Source organism: Phacochoerus africanus, chromosome 12 (genome assembly GCF_016906955.1).
Source record: "Phacochoerus africanus isolate WHEZ1 chromosome 12, ROS_Pafr_v1, whole genome shotgun sequence".
NCBI classification, from domain to species: Eukaryota; Metazoa; Chordata; class Mammalia; order Artiodactyla; family Suidae; genus Phacochoerus; species Phacochoerus africanus.
Genome location: NC_062555.1, coordinates 36,345,462 through 36,366,193, shown reverse-complemented (window position 1 = coordinate 36,366,193; position 20,732 = coordinate 36,345,462). Strand labels below are relative to the sequence as shown.

The window sequence follows — 20,732 nt, the reverse complement described above, 5'->3', positions numbered from 1 at the left end:
ATTTATATATTCAACTAAAATATGGACTGTGGATAAACTGTGGTGAAAGATTCTTTAGAAAAGATCTTCCAGAACTCACAGTATCCCTCTGGCCAAATACATAAAGGGAACAGTCAAGTGAACAAAGGATAAGAGAGTTTAACAGAATTTTAGCTCAATGGCATAACTAAAAAAGAGCCAACTGGAGTTCCCTGGTGGTTCAGTGGGTTGGGGATCCCATGCTGTCACTGCTGTGGCTCTCCTTACTGCTGTAGGGAAGGTTCAATCCCTGGTCTGGCACCTTTAGATAGTTGTGGGGCATGGCCAAAAAAAAAAAAAAAAAATGGAGTCCTTCTCTGTGTGGCTCAGTGGGTTAAGGACCCACATTGTCTCTGTGAGGATGTGGGTTACATCCCTAGGCTCACTCAGTGGGTTAAGGATCTGGCCTTGTGGCAAGTTGTGGCGAAGGTCAAAGATATGGCTTGTATCTGGTGTTGCTGTGGCTGTGAAGTAGGCCGATTTGACCACTGGACTAGGAACTTCCATATGCCACAGGTGTGGCTTCAAAAAAAAAGAGCCAGGAGTTCCCGTCGTGGCACAGTGGTTAACGAATCCGACTAGGAACCATGAGGTTGCAGGTTTGATCCCTGGGCTGGCTCAGTGGGTTGAGAATCCGGCATTGCGGTGAGCTGTGGTGTAGGTTGCAGACGCGGCTCGGATCCCGCGTTGCTGTGGCTCTGGCGTAGGCTGGTGGCTACAGCTCCGATTCAACCCCTAGCCTGGGAACCTCCATATGCCGTGGGAGCGGCCCAAAGAAATAGCAACAACAACAACAACAAAGACAAAAGACAAAAAAAAAAAAAAAAGAGCCAATCAACAATCTTCCCTTCTACTCATTGAAAGGAAAGCAAAAAGGAACCTGAAAACTTTTAATCTTTTTTGTAAAATAGCTTCAAAAGGAATAGAAAGGGGTGGGATACCACAGTCATTAAAATAATGCTGTAAGGTACAAAGTCAAGGATTCTAACAAATTCTGAAAGCCTCTACGTGTATTACTGAGAACAATATTATTAGAAATATAAATGCATAGAGAAAGAAGCTATTTGGTATTAAAAACATCTTGTTATATAAACATGTAATATGCCTTTTTTTTTTTTTTTTGGTCTTTTTAGGGCCATACCCGAGGCATATAGAAGTTCCAAGGTTAGGGGTCGAATCAGAGCTGTAGCTGCCGGCCTACATCACAGCCACAGCAACATCAGCTCGGAGCCAGTCTTTGACCTACACCATAGCTCACGGCAACACTGGATTCTTAACCTACCGAGTGAGGCCAGGGATAAAACCTCCATCCTCATGGTTACTAGTCAGATTCATTTCTGCTGAGTCACAATGAGAACTCCTAGTATGCCACTTTTATCTCTCTCTCCCTCTTTTTTTTTTTTGGCCAAGCCAGAGATCAAACCATTGAGGCAGCTGTGACCTGCAACCACAGCTGCAGCAACGCCAGATCCTTAACTTTATTATCATAAAGAACTGCCTCTTTACGATAATACCAGTGTAAAAAAAAACTCGTTTGCCCTTTAGTCTGGAACTCCTAAACATTCACCACGTGGCCAATGCTGGTCTTTGTCAGTGGAATCCTCGAGACCTCACTGCTGTCATTTTGTAAAGGATCAAGAATCCCACTTCTAGGGAGTTCCCTTCGTGGCTCAGTGGTTAATGAACCTGACTAGGCTCCATGGGGATGCAGGTTCAATCCCTGGCCTTGTTGCCATGAGCTGTGATGTACATTGCAGACATGGCTGGGATCTTGAGTGGCTGTGGCGTAGGCAGGCAGGTACAGCTCCGATTCTACTGCTAGCTTGGGAACTTCAATATACCCCAAGTGTGGCCCTAAAAAGCAAAAAAAAAAAGAAAGAAAGAAAAGAATCACATTTCTACAGGACACCATCCACCTTCCAAGCTTTGTGTTTGTTTTCCTGCATATCCCTAATTAAGTCCACAATCAAGTTTGAATAGAGATCTAGCTAGAAAATGTAGAAGCAAACGACATAAGCTAGTATTCGTTAGAAAGGCAAGAGGAAGGTCTTTTTCAATGATTCCATTTCAAGTCGGGATTAAGGTGTCTAAATCCCACCAGCTGTGGATGTTTTGCTCTTGTTCCTTAAAAAAAGAGTAATCTATAATAAACACGTCCATTCAAGAAAAATGTTAAATTTTTGAAGCCATCCCCAAGTTACTTTAAATTTTGTACATTGTTCAAGGGCAGAGTTAAAGTGTGTTAATTTAGGTAGTAGTGGGAGTTGCTGCTGTGGCTCAGCAGTAATGAACCCAACTAGGGTTCGTGAGGACGTGGGTTCAATCCCCAGTCTCCCTCAGTGGGTTAAGGATCTGGCATTGCCATGAGCTGTGGTGTAGGCCAACAGCTGCAGCTCTGATTTGACCCCTAGCCTGGGAACTTCTATGTGGCTTGGGGTGCAGCCCTAAAAAAAAAAAAGAAAAGAAAGAAAGGTTAGGTAGTAGTTACTAGTAGGGAGAGGAAAGGGGGAGGGGCAAGTTTGGGGTTGGGGATTAAGAGGCACAAACTACTATGTATAAAATAAACAAGCAATGATACAAAATAGGGAATATAGCCAATATTTTATAATAACTATAAATGGAGTATAACCTTTTTGTGAATCACTGTTGGACACCTGAAAGTATAATATTTTCATCAGCTATATATTTGTATAAATAAACAAACATTTGTTAGTTAAATAAATAGAAAATCCTCCTCACTGGTTGGGCTGCATATAATAGCAACTGGCTAGACAACTAATTAAAAAAAAAAGAATTTTTTTTTGTTTTTGCTTTTTAGGGCCGTACCCAAGGCACATGGAGGTTCCCAGGCTAGGGGTCAAATTGGAGCTGCAGCTGCCCACCTACACCACAGCCAGAGCAACTCGGGATGCCAGCCGTGTCTGTAACCTACCCCACAGCTCATGGCAATGCTGGACCCTTAATCCACTGAGCAAGGCCAGGGATTAAACCCGCATCCTCATGGATCCTAGATGGGTTCGTTAACCGCTGAGCCATGAAGGGAACGCCTAAGAAAACAAAATTTTAAAAAAGTTATGAGAAAGCTCTTAGGAAGAGAAGGCTGGGGAACCAGAGGTATAAACAGAAATCAAGCAGTTCTACTGTACTGTGAACAGAAACTGCCCAAAGTTTTCCTCTACTGCTGCCGCTGAAAAAAAACTATGATCAGTTTAACTTACTTCCATTATTCTGTTTAAGGTTCAAATTCCCAGGACAAACAGTCTGGTTGGGCAAGCCTAGGTCAAATGCCCACATCTTTGGGTGATGAGGAATCTCTGATGACCAAGATTTCTGTCTCATCAAGTCTCCATACAACTGGGAGAGAAAAATTCTAAAAGGAAATCTGGGTCCTATTAGAAAGGGGAAATTGATGCTGTGTTGTTTAACAAAAGGGCCATGATAATTCACCCCTGTGGCTGTTCAGCCTCCAAACAATTTTCTTCCCATATATATATTTTCAAAAATACTCCTAACAGAATGCAGCTATTCCTCATAAAATAAAAAATTCTCACTCCTTCTTCAGAAGGAAATAATTCAATGTCTCATTACTTGCAGCATCAAAATTTAAGTCAAGGATGTCTAGGTGAAATAAATTTCTGGTCTGGCTCCAGCTCAACTATCTTAGATCAAGTCCCTGCAAGCAGAGCCCAAGCCAGGGATTCTTTGCAGGCGATTTGCTGGGGAAGTGTTCTCACGTGAAAGGCAGTGAGGAAAGCAGGATAGAACAGAGACTGTTAAGCCATGATGTGGTCTCAACTGAAGATTAGTGTCAGCCTGATCCCACAGAATTCTGGAATCTGAACTGTACACAGAATTGGTGCCACTTTAAGACACAGGTATGGATAAATGATCTAGATAAAAGGCCGCATGATTTACCCAATGAAGGCCACCACCCAACTGGGGCCACCTCCATCTGGAACTTCTAGTTTGATAGTATTAGTCTTACCTCTCCTGTTTCTAAAATGGAGACTTCTAGAGGCCCCAGATTCCCTTATACTTTAGGTTTCCATTCCCATTGATGTTAGAAAAAAACACATAAACCTGCCAAGTGAAAGTAAGTTGTTGGTCTCTTCCAGTTTAAAGTGATCTAACTTAAGGTAAATATTGAATAACTGAATATTATTAATTGAATATTATTAATTATTGAATAACTAAATATTATTCAGTTAACTTAAAGGTCAGACCTCTTATTACAGCTTTTTTTTTTTGCTTTTTAGGGCCGCACTTGCAGCATAGGGAGGTTCCCAGGCTAGGGGTCCCAGGCTTAAGCCAGCCATAGCAAAGGATCCGCTCTGGGTCTATGACCTACCCCACAGCTCACTACAATGCCAGATCCTTAACCCACTGAACGAGGCCAGGGATTGAACTGGCAACCTCATGGTTCAATTCCGCTGTACCACAATGGGAACTCCTAGGGCTGTTTGTTTTGCTAAAAGCTTTCACCTCCACCTTTCCAAGTCTGGGTGCAAACTGTTTAGGTATTCTGATAATGGAAGGAAAGGGCCTTTGTCAGCAAACTCACCCCTGAGGTATGGTCTGTCCAGTGTCTGAATTTTGGCAATTGCTCTCCATACAGTTATACTGAATGACCAAAGCTAGAATAACTGGTGGTCTGGTTTTTTAGCACTTAACCCAGTGGTCTTGACTAACTTGATCTCATTTTTTTTCACTGGTATTGACAATTTTTTTAGATTCTGGTGTCTCTATCCAGTCCCCAGCTGGGTTACCTTACAGCTCCTGCTATGTAGTAACCACTCTCATCATGGTGCCCCCATGGCAAGCCTATTAGCACCTAACTGGTGTCCTTTTTGTGTCATGTAGAAATCAAAGTAAATTTTGTGGGGAGAGAGGAAGAGAGAGGTAGAGAGATAGGGAGGGAGGAAGGGATGGAAGGGGCAAAGAGAGGAGAGAGAAGTTTCAGGTTCTCTCTGCCCAAACATGATATGCCACAATTTCTGCTCTACTTCAGTAATTTATGTTACTAAAGGGACACTTTGCAGGGTTCCAAACAAAAATGAGTTGAGCTTTGCTTCTCTGCTATTGGCTTCCTATTCAACTAACCTGAAGCTCCTGCTCTTACTAATCATCCCTCACTCACCCTGCCCCAGGCTTAACCCTACGGAAGTCTCTGAGGGGCCTAGCTGGCACTTTCTACTTTGTTCTGGCAAATCGGTGTCATTACCATTTACATGACTTCTCATCCCACCTAACCTTAAAGACTTTACTAGGTGAACAAGGTGGCCCTTCCTTTCCAATGAAACCTTGTCTTTAAATAACGTCAGGGAAAAAAGGGGCAAAGGGAACAGGATGTCCAAAGGGGGAAAATGTTTGAGAGGATTTTAAAAGCATGAAGTTTTGGTAACCAAACTTTTCTCACAATTACAGGCTTGGGGGTCATGGGTCTAGAGTTTTGGAGAACAAGAAGAAATGGTAACAAGAAGAGCTGTTGAGGAGGATAGCAAGTTCTTACGGGTTCTGGACAAAAAGTGGAGGCTAGAAAGGTTCAAGGTCATAGACCAGCTATTATAAAACAGTCACTGTTAGCAAACAGGGGAACCCAACCCCACACATTTGCATCCTACATTTTCCAAAGTCTATTTGCATATTCAACCACCTTGACTCAGCAGATAAGCTCTCCATTTAAATATAAACAAATGTTTAACTGCCTGGGCTTTAATTCTCTGGGTGCTGGGTATTCCCTTTTCCTCTGGTCAGATTTCCCTGCCTGAAAGCGTTGAGGCTTGGGTAAAGGTTAATCTGTGTATACAAGCCCCATTGTGTTTTTTCATTTGCGAGGAGGAGCAGAAGGCAGAATTTTGGGTCAAGGCACTGGGATTTTCCTAGCTTAACTGCAGTTTTGTTTCGAGGAACATACTTGTGAATGTATGTAAATATGTATACATACACACATGGATGATCTCTGCTGTCATAAGCACATCTCACAATACTGTTTTTTCCTCCTTAGTTTGTTGTAATTATTGGATTCTCCCCAAATACTTAAGAACTGCCTCTTCAAAGCCTACCTCTGTATTCCTCAGGAACTAAGTACGTATTTGATGAATTAATGATATAGAAACTTGTGGTTCTTACTTTATGTTGCCATATTACATTACTTCAAAACTATTAACTTAATCAATTTGTTAACTCTGTAGATTCTGGTACTTCTCTATATAAATTCTGATTCAGTAGACCTGGGGTGTGGACCAGAAATGTTTATGTTTAACCAGAACTGTCAATTTTGAAGGTGCTCCTAAGAACAGAGAAATGCTTCAGTATTGCTTCCTAAGAGTTCAGAGCCAAGTTTGGTCAGTTTCACTTCAAACTTGCAAGCAACAGGTAAACTTTGATAAATGGGAGATGTAAAATACAGTATTTAAGGCTAATTTTACATTCAGCCACCATCAACACCGAGTCCCTTTCCAAAAAAATTTTGATGGCATTGAGTATTTAAAAAAAAAAATCAAACTAACCTTATGGACAGAAAAGTTTTCAGTGGTCTAAAGAGAAATTTTAAAAAATATAGGCTTATCTGGCAGCAAGCGAATCACTTTTGTTTGTGCAACAGTAATTCGATTTTGAGCACTAACATTTGGCATTTGAAGATAAAACCACTGAAGTGGTTTTCAAAACAGCTGCTATGTCCAGTTTCTTCAAAGATCCAGTCTTTGTGTATTCCAGTGGCATCAGTGGTGAAACTTTTGAATAACTGCTGGATCATTCCATAAAATTTTAAGTACTTTGGAGTTCCCGCCAAGGCTCAGCAGTTAATGAGCCTGACTGGTATCCATGAGGATGCAGGTTCCATCCCTGGCCTTGCTCAGTGGGTTAAAGGCCTGTTACAGTGAGCTGTGGTCTAGGATCTTGAGTTGCTGTGGTTGTGGTGTAGGCCGGTAGCTACAGCTCTCACTGGACCCCTAGCCTGGGAACCTCCTTATGCTGTGGGTGCAGCCCTCAAAAGACAAAGTAAAATAAAATTCAAGTATTTTCTATCATAATTTCACTAGGCAAGCTATTAAAATTTGAGTAATAGGGTAAATATTCAAATCCCTTCCTCATCACTGAGGAAACTTTAGTTTCCATGTCTGTTGGCAGTTTGGTAGTAATTTTCAAAGACAAGAATATTTTTGAAACCATTTAAACTTCTAAAACTTTAACATCATCAGGCTACCTACTTATCTTACAAAATTGGTTCAATGTTCCATTTAAGTTTAAACCTGTTATTTTCTCAATCTATCTCAAATTGCCAGCCTGCATTCAAACACCATTACTAGAGTGGTAATGCAAAAGGCCTCTCCCTCCAGAGTTGTACACCCAGTTTATCAATATTAGCTCATCTTCAATCTGTTATTTAGAAAGTTGCATTCAAGATCTAATTTTTTAAAAGGCAAAAATGAGAATTTCCTATAGCTAATAGCCCATTTACAAAACTAATTTTTGAATGACCAATGAAAACTCAAGTGTTCTGTCTAGGGCTTTCCTCCAATAGGAGTAACAACGTTGTTACTGATAGTTTTAAGGGAAAAGCCCATTTCAAAATGAGGCTATTATCACCCTAAGCAACTCCAAATTACCCATACTTAAAGTACCCAAGAGGGGAGTTCCCACTGTAGCTCAGCGGGTTAAGAATCCAGCTAGCATCCATGAGCATGTGGGTTTCACCCTGGCCTCATTCAGTGAGTTAAGGATCTGGAGCTGCCAAGAGCTGTGGTATAGGTAAGACTTGCCTCAGACCTGGCACTGCTGTGACTGTGGTGCAGGCTGACAGGTTTAGCACTGATTCAACCCTTAGCCTAGGAACCTCCATATGCTTCAGCTGTGGCTCTAAAAATAAAAGAACACCCAAATGACAACTTCAACTAATTTCACCTTTGTGGGAAATCTTTTCACAGATAGCATTTTTAAGTGATGCTGTGATATTATTGTCACTTACGAAGAGAATATCCAATTCTTCTCCCCAAACCCATCCTAAGCCACATGGGTTCTGAGCTGCATCTGCGACCTACACTGCATCTTGCAGCAAAGCTGGATCCTGAGCCACTGAGTAAGGCCAGTGAGGATCAAACCCACATTCTTAGACACCATGTTGGGTTAACCCACTGAGCTGTAATGGGAACTTGCTTCCATATAATTTAAAAATCTTCTGGACACTTGGGAGATTAAGAGGTAGCATTTTAGGGGTTTATGAGCCAAGAACCAGAAAAAACATTTTAAACTTATCTGGGACCTGTAGAAATTGGAATTAGCACTAATTTTAAAATAATTTTAAATTAACCATCTTAACCAAATCTGATTTGAAAATGCTAGAAAAACACTTCACACGAAAAATACATAATTTAAGATCACTGTATTTCCTTACAAGAGGAACGTTTTAACAAATTTTACAGGTGTCAATCAACCCTTGTTCAAATCGGTCACACATCAAATCTAACATTATGGGAGTTTTACTTATTTGGAAGTGAACTTTTAACTATCAGTACAAATGCCAAGATAACTACACAAAACATCCACAGGAACTTTTTTCATGTTTTTTGAATTGTTCACAAACATTTCCTACATTATCCAACATACAACAGAGAAATGGTACATCTTTTTCTTTCAATTTGCATACAATGGAAAAACAAGAATATATATATATTTTACAAAGTTTAACTAATAGACACTACCAAGCTGACAGTTTAAGTCTATAGGTGAGAAATTATCTAATAAAAAATAATCAGAATTTATTTAGCATCAGTCACTTCCATAACCAATATTCTGACTAATAAAACTTGCTGCCATTAGGCTTCTGGTATATATACTTATACCACTACTCCATCTGCTGTATTGCTCCCCACTCTTCTTCATAATCACTAACAAAATTGTTGCAAAGTAGGGGCAAGCATTTGCAAAAACAAACAAAAATCCCCCGCTTACTATAAGCATGAATGTATGGTGGAATTTTCTCCCAAGCAATGGACTTTCAAACCATTAAGAGATCACCAGAACTAAATGTGTCAAGATATTTTGCATGTCCAAGAGATGTATTTATTTATATCCAACAGAGGACTGAAAATTAAACTTAGTGTTTAGTTTGGGGGCAAATTGGGGGGAATTCAGCCATCTGAAAAATGACCATTAAAAAATGACCACCAAAAATAGGTTCACTAAATTTATTTTAAAAATCATAAAACGTTTCTTACAAAAGAGCATTACATTCTGCACACTGCTCTGAATAGATGCCAGGGACATATGGACTATTGTTACTTTTTTTCCCTGTCCCCCCCTCCCCCAAATGTTATAGTGACCACAAAGCAAAGTGTTCACAATAATTACATGGGGGAATTTTTTTTTAAACCACCAACAATGAACAAAAATTAAAATTCACTCACTCTGCTGCTGTTTCAAAATTTCAATGTTAGTTTTTGCACGCCCTCCCCCACCCCCCAACCCTGTTTGTAAGAACTAAAACATTACATCTGGTGAACAGCAAAGATTTCACTACACCTCAAATGCAGAACACCTATGAAGCAGAGGAATGTTGGCTTTTTAAACAGAAGCAGATAAAAAAAAAAAAAGATGCAGGACTCCTTCAGTTCTTCACTAGTCTTAGAAAAACTTTCCAGAATACTGCTTCACACTATAAAAAAGAAAAAATATCTTGCATTAGAATCCTTCAACATCTGCATACTGCTTCACACTATAAAAGAAAAGAAAAAAAAGTACGAATTAGAATTTTTGTTCGTAACATCTTAATCACATTAAGACAATTTCAATGCTAAGTTAAAATGATAAACATGTCCATTACACTATTAGAGATAAGAATTAAAAACATTAGCAATTACAAATTAGAGCAACATAAAATTCAAGAAAAAAAGATTAATAGTAAACCAGACATTAGTAGAGCAGAATTAAGAAAATCAAAAGTTGTTAATATTTGGTAGAAAAGACAAAGAAATGCCAGTTAAGGTGTGAAATGCTGCATTTTACAGCACCAATCAATTGTCCTGTAGAGGCATGGCCTGTGCCATATGGCAGACTGTGATTTGTTGTCGATTTAGTTATCTAAAAACAACAAAATCACTAGTCTTCCACACAGAACTAGACCAACATCCACTGACTCTTCTATATTTTCTACAGGCTCTGTATAATTTATAACAAGTAGTTTTGGCAGCAGTTTTCACCAGAGAAATGAGAGGTTTGCTTGGTTAAGGCTTCTTCCAGAAAGATTAGTATTAAATGTCTTCGTTTTTTAGTAAGAAAGCAGAAGAAAATTAAAGCAAAGCTATTAGAGGGTTTAGAAGTTAGGTCTCCAAAAGGTTGAGACACCATGGCTTCTAAAAGAAAAATCAGTTGAGAAGAAAAGCTTTTTCAAGTTTTAGTAGGAGTAGGCTAACATAAAGCTAAACAAACTGACCTGTTCTGCAGCAAATACTGTGCATTCTGTATCTGGTCCTGTGTTCCTGTAATGGTAATGATCCGATCTTCGGACCCTTCTAAAGGCTCATCAATTTTGATCGAAGCTCCTGATTCATGACGGATTTGTTTAATCCGCTGACCACCTTTGCCAATAATAGATCCAGCCAACTGAAAAGATTTTTTTTTAAAAACAAGTGTTTATGATGTACTTTCAAAGAAACCATATCATCTTGTACTTTCAATGACCATCAGGACTGTTAACTTTGTACAACTTATTGATTATGCTGTGTTAATTCGATGCCCCTCAATTATTGGATTATAATGTATTTATACTACCCATCAACATTTCCTTTAATAAAGGAACCAAGGGCTCAAAACTCTTTGTAATTGCTTTTAGTAGTATTGCACACCATTTGACAAGGCTTAAACTGGAGAATGACACCTCACTCAAGTCCTTAAAACACTGTTTTAATCCTACAATGGAATATTTTTGTTAAAACCTTTCACTTAAAGTCAGGAAACGTAAAATGCATTAAACATCCCTTTAGTATTAAAGATACTTACATCTTTGGGAATAGTTACTTGTGTAGTAATAATAGGTCCACCAAGATCACCGTATGAGCCACGACCCCCTGCATAGGAATAATCTGATTTAAATAATGAGTATTAAGTTCATTTAGAAAGCATGAAATAATGTTTTATTTCACAAAGGAGAAAACTTACCATATCCAGATCCACCCTAAAAACAGAAACAGAAAATAGAAAGTTACTTTGCCTTCAAAACTTCAGGTCCTTTAACATTCCTACAATCCCCCAGTTTAGGAAACCAGAAATCCTCCCATATCCTCCCTTATCAGTAAATTTCAGAAGACAATCCTCAAGAGAAAGAAACCTCAGGCACACAACAATCCAAGAAACAAAACAAAACAAAAATGTTATATGAGGGAGAAATAAAACTTATTGATGGGTAAGCAAACACCTTAAAAATTGTTACTGACATGAACATAAACACCCCTGATACTCAACCTGTGGTTCATAAGCCATCTGCCACTCTGATGGGCTCCATGTATCGATTGCAGAGTCCCAGGTTTCATCAGCACTGAAACCAACCTGTTAGAGATAAAAACCATTAACAGGAACCTGCACTACATTTGTCAGAGCTACCATTTTTATACAACCAATTTCTATTTATTTCACATCATCCACATAAATGAGAATCACCTACTTGGGAGGAAACAAAGACTGACCTAATCTTAATATGCCAGCTAACACACATGATAATGTAAGTTGCTAGCTATATAAGAAAATTCACTTGTAAGACAAGCCCTTCAGTTAATAAGACCCCTGTTTGCGCTCATACATACACTGATGAAGCAATAAAGTTCTTACCATGCCATCATAGCGGTCTCCAGGTCTTCCTCTTCTGTCATAAGCCATTAGATCTCTGCAAGCATACACAGTACTTATTTACATGTCATACATGACAAAAAATATCACCTCTATCCCTGAAGTGCAGCTTCTTCTATGTTATGTGCAGATGAAAGAAACTTACCCTCCTCTAGGTGGTGGTGGTGGTGGAAGAGGAAGATTCCTAGCTCTGCTACCACCCCGGCCACCTCGTCCAGGAGGAGGGGGAGGAGGTCCTCGACGAGGGCTCATATCGTCATAATCTCTTCTAGATGGAGGCATGGGACGCCCTCCTCGACCAGGAGGCATTCTGTCAAAACCACCTCTTCCCCGCATGGGAAATCCCACAGGACGTCCACGGCGATCATCAAACATCATTGTAAAGCCACCATAATCATACGTTTCATCGTAAAAATTGGGATCATAAGGCTGAGCACGTCCTTTAATGGGCGACTGAAACAAAAAATATAGCCAACAAAGAACCTTAGTTGGTATCAACCATTTTCTTAAATACATTTCAAGTTCTCTACATTTCTCCTGGGAGGTACCCAAGATAGGGACAAGAATATAAGCAAAGACAATAAGAAGGATTTAAAAACGAAAACCCTAACTGCATTTTTTTGTGCATCCCAAACAAAACAAGAGTTTTACCATCTATGAGTGAAGGACTGATAGCTTGATTTTACCCTTAGGGCTAAGTAACAAACCACAAACCCTTTTCACATTTCACAATGGGGATTATGAAAAAAAAAAGTGACTGATCTGAGGATCAGTATCTTAGGTAAGCCTGTAACTCATAATGAGGCACATCTTGCTAGGGAAGCTGTGCAATGTAGTACTATAGAGGAACCATAGAAACTTCATTTCAAAGATCAAAAGCTATCAAAACCCCACCAACAATCAAAAGATGACTCTGTAAGGCTCCCAAATTATATCTAAATTAAAGTGATAGCTAAAGCAAAGTGATAGAAAACTGTTAGGTAAAGGAAGCCATTTGTCTAAATGTTCTGTAATAGACTATGTTTTGAATAAGAATATGAGTTAAGAATGTTTTTATGAAATTAGAAGTAAATAAAGCATTCTGCAGGTACCTCTGATATGAGATCAAGGATGATCTTTATACACTCTACAACCCTATCAGGTTTTCCTCCAATGAGAACGACTCTGTCAGTGGACTGAGGACAACATTCCTGGAAAAGCTTGATTGTTGTCTGAGTGTTCTGTAATAAGTTCACAAAAGAAGTAGCATTAATTAATTAGGGAAAAAAAGGGGAAACAAAGTATAAAAAAAAATCCTAGGTTCAGATAAATTTTTATCTTAGGAACATTTCTGTCCAATATAAAAACCTTGTTAGTAATTGAGGATTTTTGTTAGTAATGATAAATTTTGGCTAAATAACTTGTCTATTATGGCCAGACCTTTTTGTTACCTTGTACTTAGCTAACTAGATAACGATGAACGTTAGGAGAGAAAACTCTAAAGGGGGAATGAGAAGCCTATTGAACCAAATCTATACAAAAATCTATTTTACAGTAATGTGGGGCAGGAGAAGAAACAAAAGGTCTTTACCTCCCGAAGTTCTTTGATTTTAGCACCTTTGACCCCAATAATTCCTCCTGCCAGACTCTGATGAATCAACAATCTCAACTCGCAGTCAAAGTCGCTTCCTTTATAGTGCTGGTACTGCGGGAGGGAGAGTTATAAAACTTTAGTCCCAAATCAAGGATTCCCCAAGAATACACACTTATCTGCTATAAGCATAACAATACTGTTGCAGTGAGCAACCTGAATTTATATTTCAATAACTTTACCAGTTATGTGCTTATTATCCTCAATAGCCAGGCCCAAAAAGGACATTCTGCACCACCTTAAAAAACTATTTTATTTTCAGGTCCTGCAACACCATACCCACACTGCAGCCATTTAGCATGTCGCTGTTACCACAAAATTATTATTAACATTCAAATAACACCATAATAAAAATGACTGCAAAGCACTTTGCAAATGTAGTTAATTCCCACTGCAGCATGGAGCAGGGTCAACAGTGAGTTGTAAGACCATTCATTTATCATGTTTTTAAGCCTTTTTCTATAGAGACGGGAAAAGTACACTATGTTGAAAATAAAATTGATCCTATGGGCCAGGCTCCATACTTCAGTGGGGTTCAATGGCACTATGACATACATTTAAGCATTCCACAGCATCAGATTCGAGCGGGAGCTGGCTGGTTGCAGTGGGTGATGGCAACTGCAGGCCCTGAAAGTAGAAAAATAAGAGTAATAGGTTAAGTGTCTAGTGTGATCAGGCTATTGTCGCATATATTGGTAAAGCTACTACAACATATTCCACGTCTATATCATTAAATAGCAAAGAAGTGCTTATCTACACTAAGAATCAAGGCACAAAGCTTTTCTCAGTACCTAGTAAATAAATCTTTATATAAAGATTATATACAATTTAAAAATCTTCAAACTAGATCAAACAGTCCTTTCCAAAAGTCCCATAATCAATACTCTAACTTCAAAATCTCCTCTAAAGCCCCTAAAATACATGCTAAACCCAAGAAAGTGCATGACCACAGGTAGTTCCTATCTATTCCAGAGTGACTATGCTATATTTTGAAAGAAATAATGGAATGATAACCCTATACATTAAGTAGCAGAGGTTAAAAACACTGCTGCTACAAAACTATTAATTCCATGTCTTGCCACCTCCCCCATTTTGCCCCATTAAAACATCCTTTAAGCACCCCCCCCAACTACCAAATACATTAAAAAAATGAGCCTACCTCTTCTAAGGTAGGGATGATTTTCTTCAGAATTTCTCCAATTGTTTCAATATCGGCACTGATACTCAATATGCTGTCAAACATCACAAATACCAGATAGTACAAAAAAAGGTGGAAAAGAAAAAATGAGTTTTGTGGTCATCACCCGTAGTCAAGCAAACTTTTACAGAGAAGTAGCATACAATTATTTAATACTCCCCATTTAAAGTAGCCTATTTATACATTTTTCACATGCATTTTGTTTTATGTCCAATACAAACATGGTAACAATATTAGGAGACTTGCAGAGACAGAGAGAATGGGCTCTTGGAAGGGCTCAGATTAAGTGGGCAATAAATTGACCAGAACTGAAGCAGAGTTGAATATTTATGTTCCCCGCCACCACTAAGTTAATTAAGGATACCCTCGCTGTTACACTGGTAAAACTGGCACACCTTCTCTTAGGCAAAGTGGGGGAATATGCCAAGTGGTGAACATTATATCTGGAGTAAGGTTATGGATACCAGTTAGAAATTAGATCACTAATGGGCTCTGCAAGAAAACAAATACAAATGCGAGACAAAACAAAGACAACACAAATGAGAAGTGAAGGAAAGTGAACCAGAGTTAGCATTTCATCAGAAAAAATTATGAACAGGCAATGTTTGGGAAGCAAGGTGGGCCACAAAGACAGAGCGAGAGACTATTTCGGTAACAATTTGATTTACAATGCAGCAAATATGCAACACTTGAAGCTGTGCTCCTTCCATTGAAATAAAATTAGTGGATCGTTTGGGTGGGCAACTCACGGTAAAAGTTCAGTGACAAAAAGACTTAATGGGGAAAATAAGACAGAAACTTGAAAAACAATACACCGTCTAAAGGGGATACTATTTAATTATATAAAAGGCAGGTAATAAAATACATTTCTCTCTTTCTAATCAGGCAGTGAGGCATAAACTGTTGGGACATACCGCTCGGGGCCACTGCTGTCTGGGACTGAAACACTGGCATTGTACTGCATTGGTCATTGGCGTTCGTGGATGTTGGCATTGGGCATGGGCATTCAATCAGAAGTTGTCAAGTATGGTACCCGTTTGGCAACGAGCACATTTTTGGGCATAGCCAACCAGGGTTTTCACATGGGCGTTCAGGGGCGGATGGGCCAACGTCATGGTGGGCAACGCAGGGGTAAGTCGATCCAGTACATGGGCAACGGAGATATATGGCCAAAAAAACAAGGAGAGGGAAAAGGGGGAAAAGCAATAAATTTTAATTTAATACAAACTATACTCATACTCTCAATTAATGAAACAAGCTTAAGTTGTTCTGAAGACTAACACAATAATGGACTTCTCTATACCTGACTGTGGCTTAACATTTAAGGACCTTTAATGATGGTACTTTTTTAAAAAAAAAAAACAAAAAAAAAACAAATGATGTTTCAGTAGCAGGCTGGCTCATGAGGGTAGACACAAAACCTGTCATGACTCAAATTCTTGAGGAAAATGGGGAAATAACCCAGATCATTATACAGACCATCTGGATTAAGAGGAAAGAGGTTTATAAAAGACAAAACAAAAATTCCCACACCATCAAAAACCCTAACTCTTAAAGACTAGTTTGGTGTCCTGGAGGTTTAAAACGCATTCCTAGATCCTAACAGGCCAGTTTGTAAAATTTAAACAAATTTTCAAGTTAAGTTTACAGTAATCAAGAGAAACATACAAAGATCTGTGACCAAGAGAGAAATGAAATTCTATCAAATAAGTGTTCAACACAAAGTTATTTGCCTCAACTTTATTAGCAAGAAAACATCAAGAGTGTGTACATGAGAAAAAAAATTTAGGAAATTTGGTGTAGCCAAGTCCTATAAATATGCTCACTTCTGGTGATACCAACATTTAATGTGTCTAATCACAAGAGTCAACCCACTATAAAATATGAAGACTCAAACAAATCATTAGTGTTGACAAATGGTTTCCCAGGTGCAAGATTAAGTGCCTAGTCTATTCTTTACCCATATTTAAATCATGCAACCTCAATTTCTTTGTGCTCCATGTGCAAGGTGTTAAAGAACACATGGATGAATTGTAAAAAGGGGAAGGGAAAGAAAAATTTTGGTGTTTAATCAGCCACCTGCAATGGTTTTCATTAATACTGTATTTGATTCACACATGGGAAACGGTGCAATTGAGGGTTTTTATACTGTTATTTTTAATTAAGATGTTACCTTGCTTGAAGTGAATAATGTAGTGGAAAAGTATTATAAAGTGAGAAGGTTAAATATGGACCCCTCACCCAATTCAATATGGGTTTTGTTAAATCAGGAATGGCAAAACCTGAAATCATCTATGTAATCAATTATTATAAAAGGCTTGTATCTAGACTATAAATGATTTCTATGATGCATCTTTAATTTTATACAAACACATAAACTGAAGCTGCCTGAGTAGTCGTTTAAACTCTTTAATACTTACGTCTGTACGGAGAGCCTTAATATTCTTGCCTCCTTTCCCAATCACTGCCCCAGCATTCTGGAAAAGATAAAGAAACCAAAACAAAACCATAAATACCACACAAGTCTAATCTCTTTTTTGGCTACTGGGATAAAAAACTACTTGGGGATAGCAAATCCGTCAGGTTAACAAAAATTAAGGGTCTATGTACTTTGGGGGCTAAATATTCAAAATGCCAGCAACACACCAAATGTAAAACGGAAGCACTGGTACTAGTTTTATAGTTCCTTTCCACAAAACAAGTAATTGTAGATACCTTGACTTTGTAAGCTATAGTATGAGTCAAGTAAGCTGGTGACATGTGGATGCTTTCTGATGAACCCATGATATATAATCAAGATATAATCTCTAACCCATTAATACTTTAAGGATCATCCATACCGATCTCGTAGATTGACCTGTGGTGGCTCACTATCATGGGCTTTCCTTTTTATTGTTAGCAAAACAACAGTCACCATGGTCAAAAGGATATTTAGAAAGAGCCACACAAATCTCTCATATTCTGCAGCCCTTAAGGCCTCCCAGAGGGCCCAATCAGAACTCATCTTAATTTCTACTTGAATAAGAACCATTTTCAAATTCTCAAGAATAAATTGATACCTTGCTCTGAAGCAGGATGCGCAGTTCAACCATCTCATCAGTGTTTCTAGATCTTTTAAAAGCTTGTTCTTCTTCCATATCTTCAGCAGGGCGTTTACCTAGAAATTAACAGTTCAGACTTCAGAGAGAGCACCAACATCTTCAAGGACACTTTCCATTACACTTTAGTTTTAAACTGCAAGTTAAATTAGAGAAAGTAATTCCATTCTATTTAGAGATTTGAGGCTAATTTTAAGTTTTAAAAGGCACCCATGCTTAGACTTTTAGCACAAATTGAAGCACTCTCCAGCTCCAATATTTCTAAATATATTTTAACACAACAACAGCAATTTCAAAATGCAACATTTTAACATTTACTGTCTTAAAAAATCAATTTAGTTACCTACGCAAACAAGTTACTTCTAGTTCATAAACTCCAAAACATAACTGATAAGGATCTCAAATTAAATAAAGTAATAATGAAGCTAACAGGACCAAAAAAAAAAAAAAAGAAAAAAGAAAATCTAAACAGTAAAACGTTCTCTCACCAAATTCGCCATTGGTTTCAGTGTTGGGAAAGGTTTCCTCTGGTTGTTCCGTTTCCATTTTCTTGTATTAAATGGACACACCAATCTGTGAAAAATAGAGAATAGTACATTTGGCTTACTGGAAAGTAAGCTGTGCCCCTTACTTAATTTTTTTTTTTTTTAAAGCAAAGAAATGATTCTGCTTCCAGAACGTACCAGTTATATATCCTTGCAGAGCAGAACTGAAGTGTTCTGGGCGGGACCAACTGACACTATGGTGCTGCAGTAGCCTATAAAAACCAACACGAATCAGCTTTCCCTTTTCGGTTACTAAGTACTGATGAATGTTAATTTGAACACAACGACCCAAAGAGCTGTTTTTAAAACGTGTTTGTTTTAGGGTCTTAAACCTCACAATAACTGCCTCAAAAAACAAAAGACCATTATCTGATTTTGTTAAAAATTAACACTAATTTTAAGCCATTGGATCAAGTCCTTCCACAGCAACTAGTTATTTTATATGACAAAGAAAGCCAGAGAAGCATGTAAGGCATATGAGCTTCTGAGCCTGTGTTCTGGGAAGTATAAATTTATGGAAGGATTATTTTTATACTGGAATTTAAAATCGCTTTTGGGTTTCTTTCCATTGTTGACTTGAAATGCCATCTCCGAAATCTTTAAAATTTACAAACATAAAGCCAAATTCAAACCATATCCAACCGTCAAGTCAATCCAGTGGAGCAATAATTAAGTCTGCAAAGTTGATACAAGCAAAACCCGAAACTGCCAGTACTACTTAACCATCCAACAGAACCCTTGAACACCAATACCATCACTAGCGGGATATTTTAAATTACATTAAAAGCGGGTGTAACCTAACAATCACATCTTCAATACCAGGCTGGTGATGTAATTGCTTTTAGCTCCTCTCTCAGGACTGGTAGAAGGAGGCGACTCGTGGCCCTCGCCAGAATATAGCCAAACAGCTTAGAGCTCAAAGTCAAGGCAACATTTATGCCTTCCACCCGTCCAAACACTAACTGAAAAAAAAAAAAAAAAAAAAAAAACAAAAACGCTAACCTTCTGGCCCACCACTCGGTTAAACACTGACGTGAGGTGGCAGATCTAGATAAAAGAGATTAAAAACCAATACCAAGCTGTTTGCAAGGATAAATAAATATCCTTCGGGTCCTTTAGACACCCTCTCTCAGACCGCGAAAAATCGCCAAGTATGTGCGTGACCCGCCGAGCTCAAACTTGCCCTCCTCGCCCCAACGCCCGATACCGGTGTCGGCAACGGCCAGGCAACAGGAGTTGGAAAAGCTCCCGAGGCGGGAGCACCAGCTCCGCACCCCTCCTCACCCGGATCCGACAGGAAATGGCGGCCCGCGTAATGGCGACTACGTGCTACTAGGCGGAGCCGAGCGCGGACCCCCCTCCCCCACCCACCACGCGGTCCCGAGACCTCATCCCCCGCACCCTCCCCCCCTCCGCGGGAGAGACAAAGCAACGGAGGCAGCCGGGACCATTCCAGCTCTTCCGCTCCCGCTCCAGGCTCGGGCCGGGAGCGCCCAAGTGCGGCGGGACCCACACAAAGAGAGCGGCGGCGTTCTCTACCGCCCTCGGGGCCCACCCGCCGGCCCCTCCTCTTCCCTGCGCAACGTGCCTAGTTCACAAGACTCCAGAACTACAGCTCATGCCACCGGTACCAGCCTTGCGATTCCTCGAAGCCGCCAACACCACAACGCGGACTGCGGATATACGCTCTCAGGGAAATGGCGGAGGGGGAGGGGGGAGGGGAAGCCCGGCAACGTTTCCCCCCCCCAGAACCGGCCAACCACTAAGCAGCCCCCAAAGCCTCCCTCAAGTGGAGATATTGGTCTCCGGCGCTCGCCCCCACGCGCCGCTCGCCCAGCCCGACTCCTTACTAGGCAAAACTACCGTCCCTGTGCCGCCGCGCCGCCTCAGCCGGTCACAGCTAGACAGAGAACGAGCGCAGGCCCCGCCGCCCTCCCCCGCCTCCCCGCGCTCTCCTACCCCGCCGCCGTGCCCGATTGGCTGCCCCGGCTACAGCGGTGGCGCGAGGGCGAAGTGATTGGCCGAAGGCCGCGTCAATCAAGGCGCCGGAGGAGGCGACAACCCCGCCCCCCGCCGGCGCCTCCCTTCAGGCTAAGGCCGCTAAGGGCCCGAGAAAAACCAGACTTGGAAAAAGTCAACACAGCCTTTGGGGAGGCCAAACCCTGCCCGAACCCGTAACACCCAAGCCCTAACAACCGTAATTACCTTTAGGTCGCAAATAAGCGGGACGTAGACAAGACTTCGAGGTTGGTGCAGCGAAGAAACAGGATAATGGCGTCTGCAGTGCTTTCGCCTGGAGCGCCCTCCTCCTTTCTCGTTCGCGCACTCACTAGCTGTGGGGGAAAGGGGCGGGGGGGGGTAGCCTCTCGCGAGAACTAAAGGCTGTCTCGTTCACGCTCACA

The 20,732-nt window shown here is 40.1% G+C and overlaps 1 protein-coding gene across 12 annotated transcripts; it reads right to left on the bottom strand.

Annotated features, from left to right (window-relative positions):
* Nucleotides 1-8,386: 8,386 nt before the first annotated feature.
* Nucleotides 8,387-20,687, bottom strand: HNRNPK (heterogeneous nuclear ribonucleoprotein K). Of its 12 annotated transcripts, none has more exons than XM_047754540.1 (17): nt 20,536-20,681; nt 18,469-18,542; nt 18,274-18,358; nt 17,747-17,844; nt 17,108-17,164; nt 15,602-15,645; nt 14,649-14,721; nt 14,045-14,116; nt 13,430-13,543; nt 12,951-13,079; nt 12,005-12,312; nt 11,842-11,896; nt 11,479-11,562; nt 11,176-11,191; nt 11,017-11,099; nt 10,451-10,620; nt 8,387-9,733 (listed from the first exon to the last, which is right to left on the bottom strand). In XM_047754540.1, the coding sequence occupies exons 3-17, from the start codon at nt 18,329-18,331 to the stop codon at nt 9,700-9,702; spliced, it is 1,395 nt and encodes a 464-aa protein (XP_047610496.1). In that variant the 5' UTR covers nt 18,332-18,358; nt 18,469-18,542; nt 20,536-20,681; the 3' UTR covers nt 8,387-9,699. The 12 variants fall into 12 exon arrangements, with proteins under 12 accessions (XP_047610496.1, XP_047610502.1, XP_047610498.1 ...); XM_047754546.1 differs by having other exon boundaries at nt 8,387-9,673; XM_047754542.1 differs by lacking the exon at nt 20,536-20,681 and adding an exon at nt 20,181-20,279.
* Nucleotides 20,688-20,732: the final 45 nt, after the last annotated feature.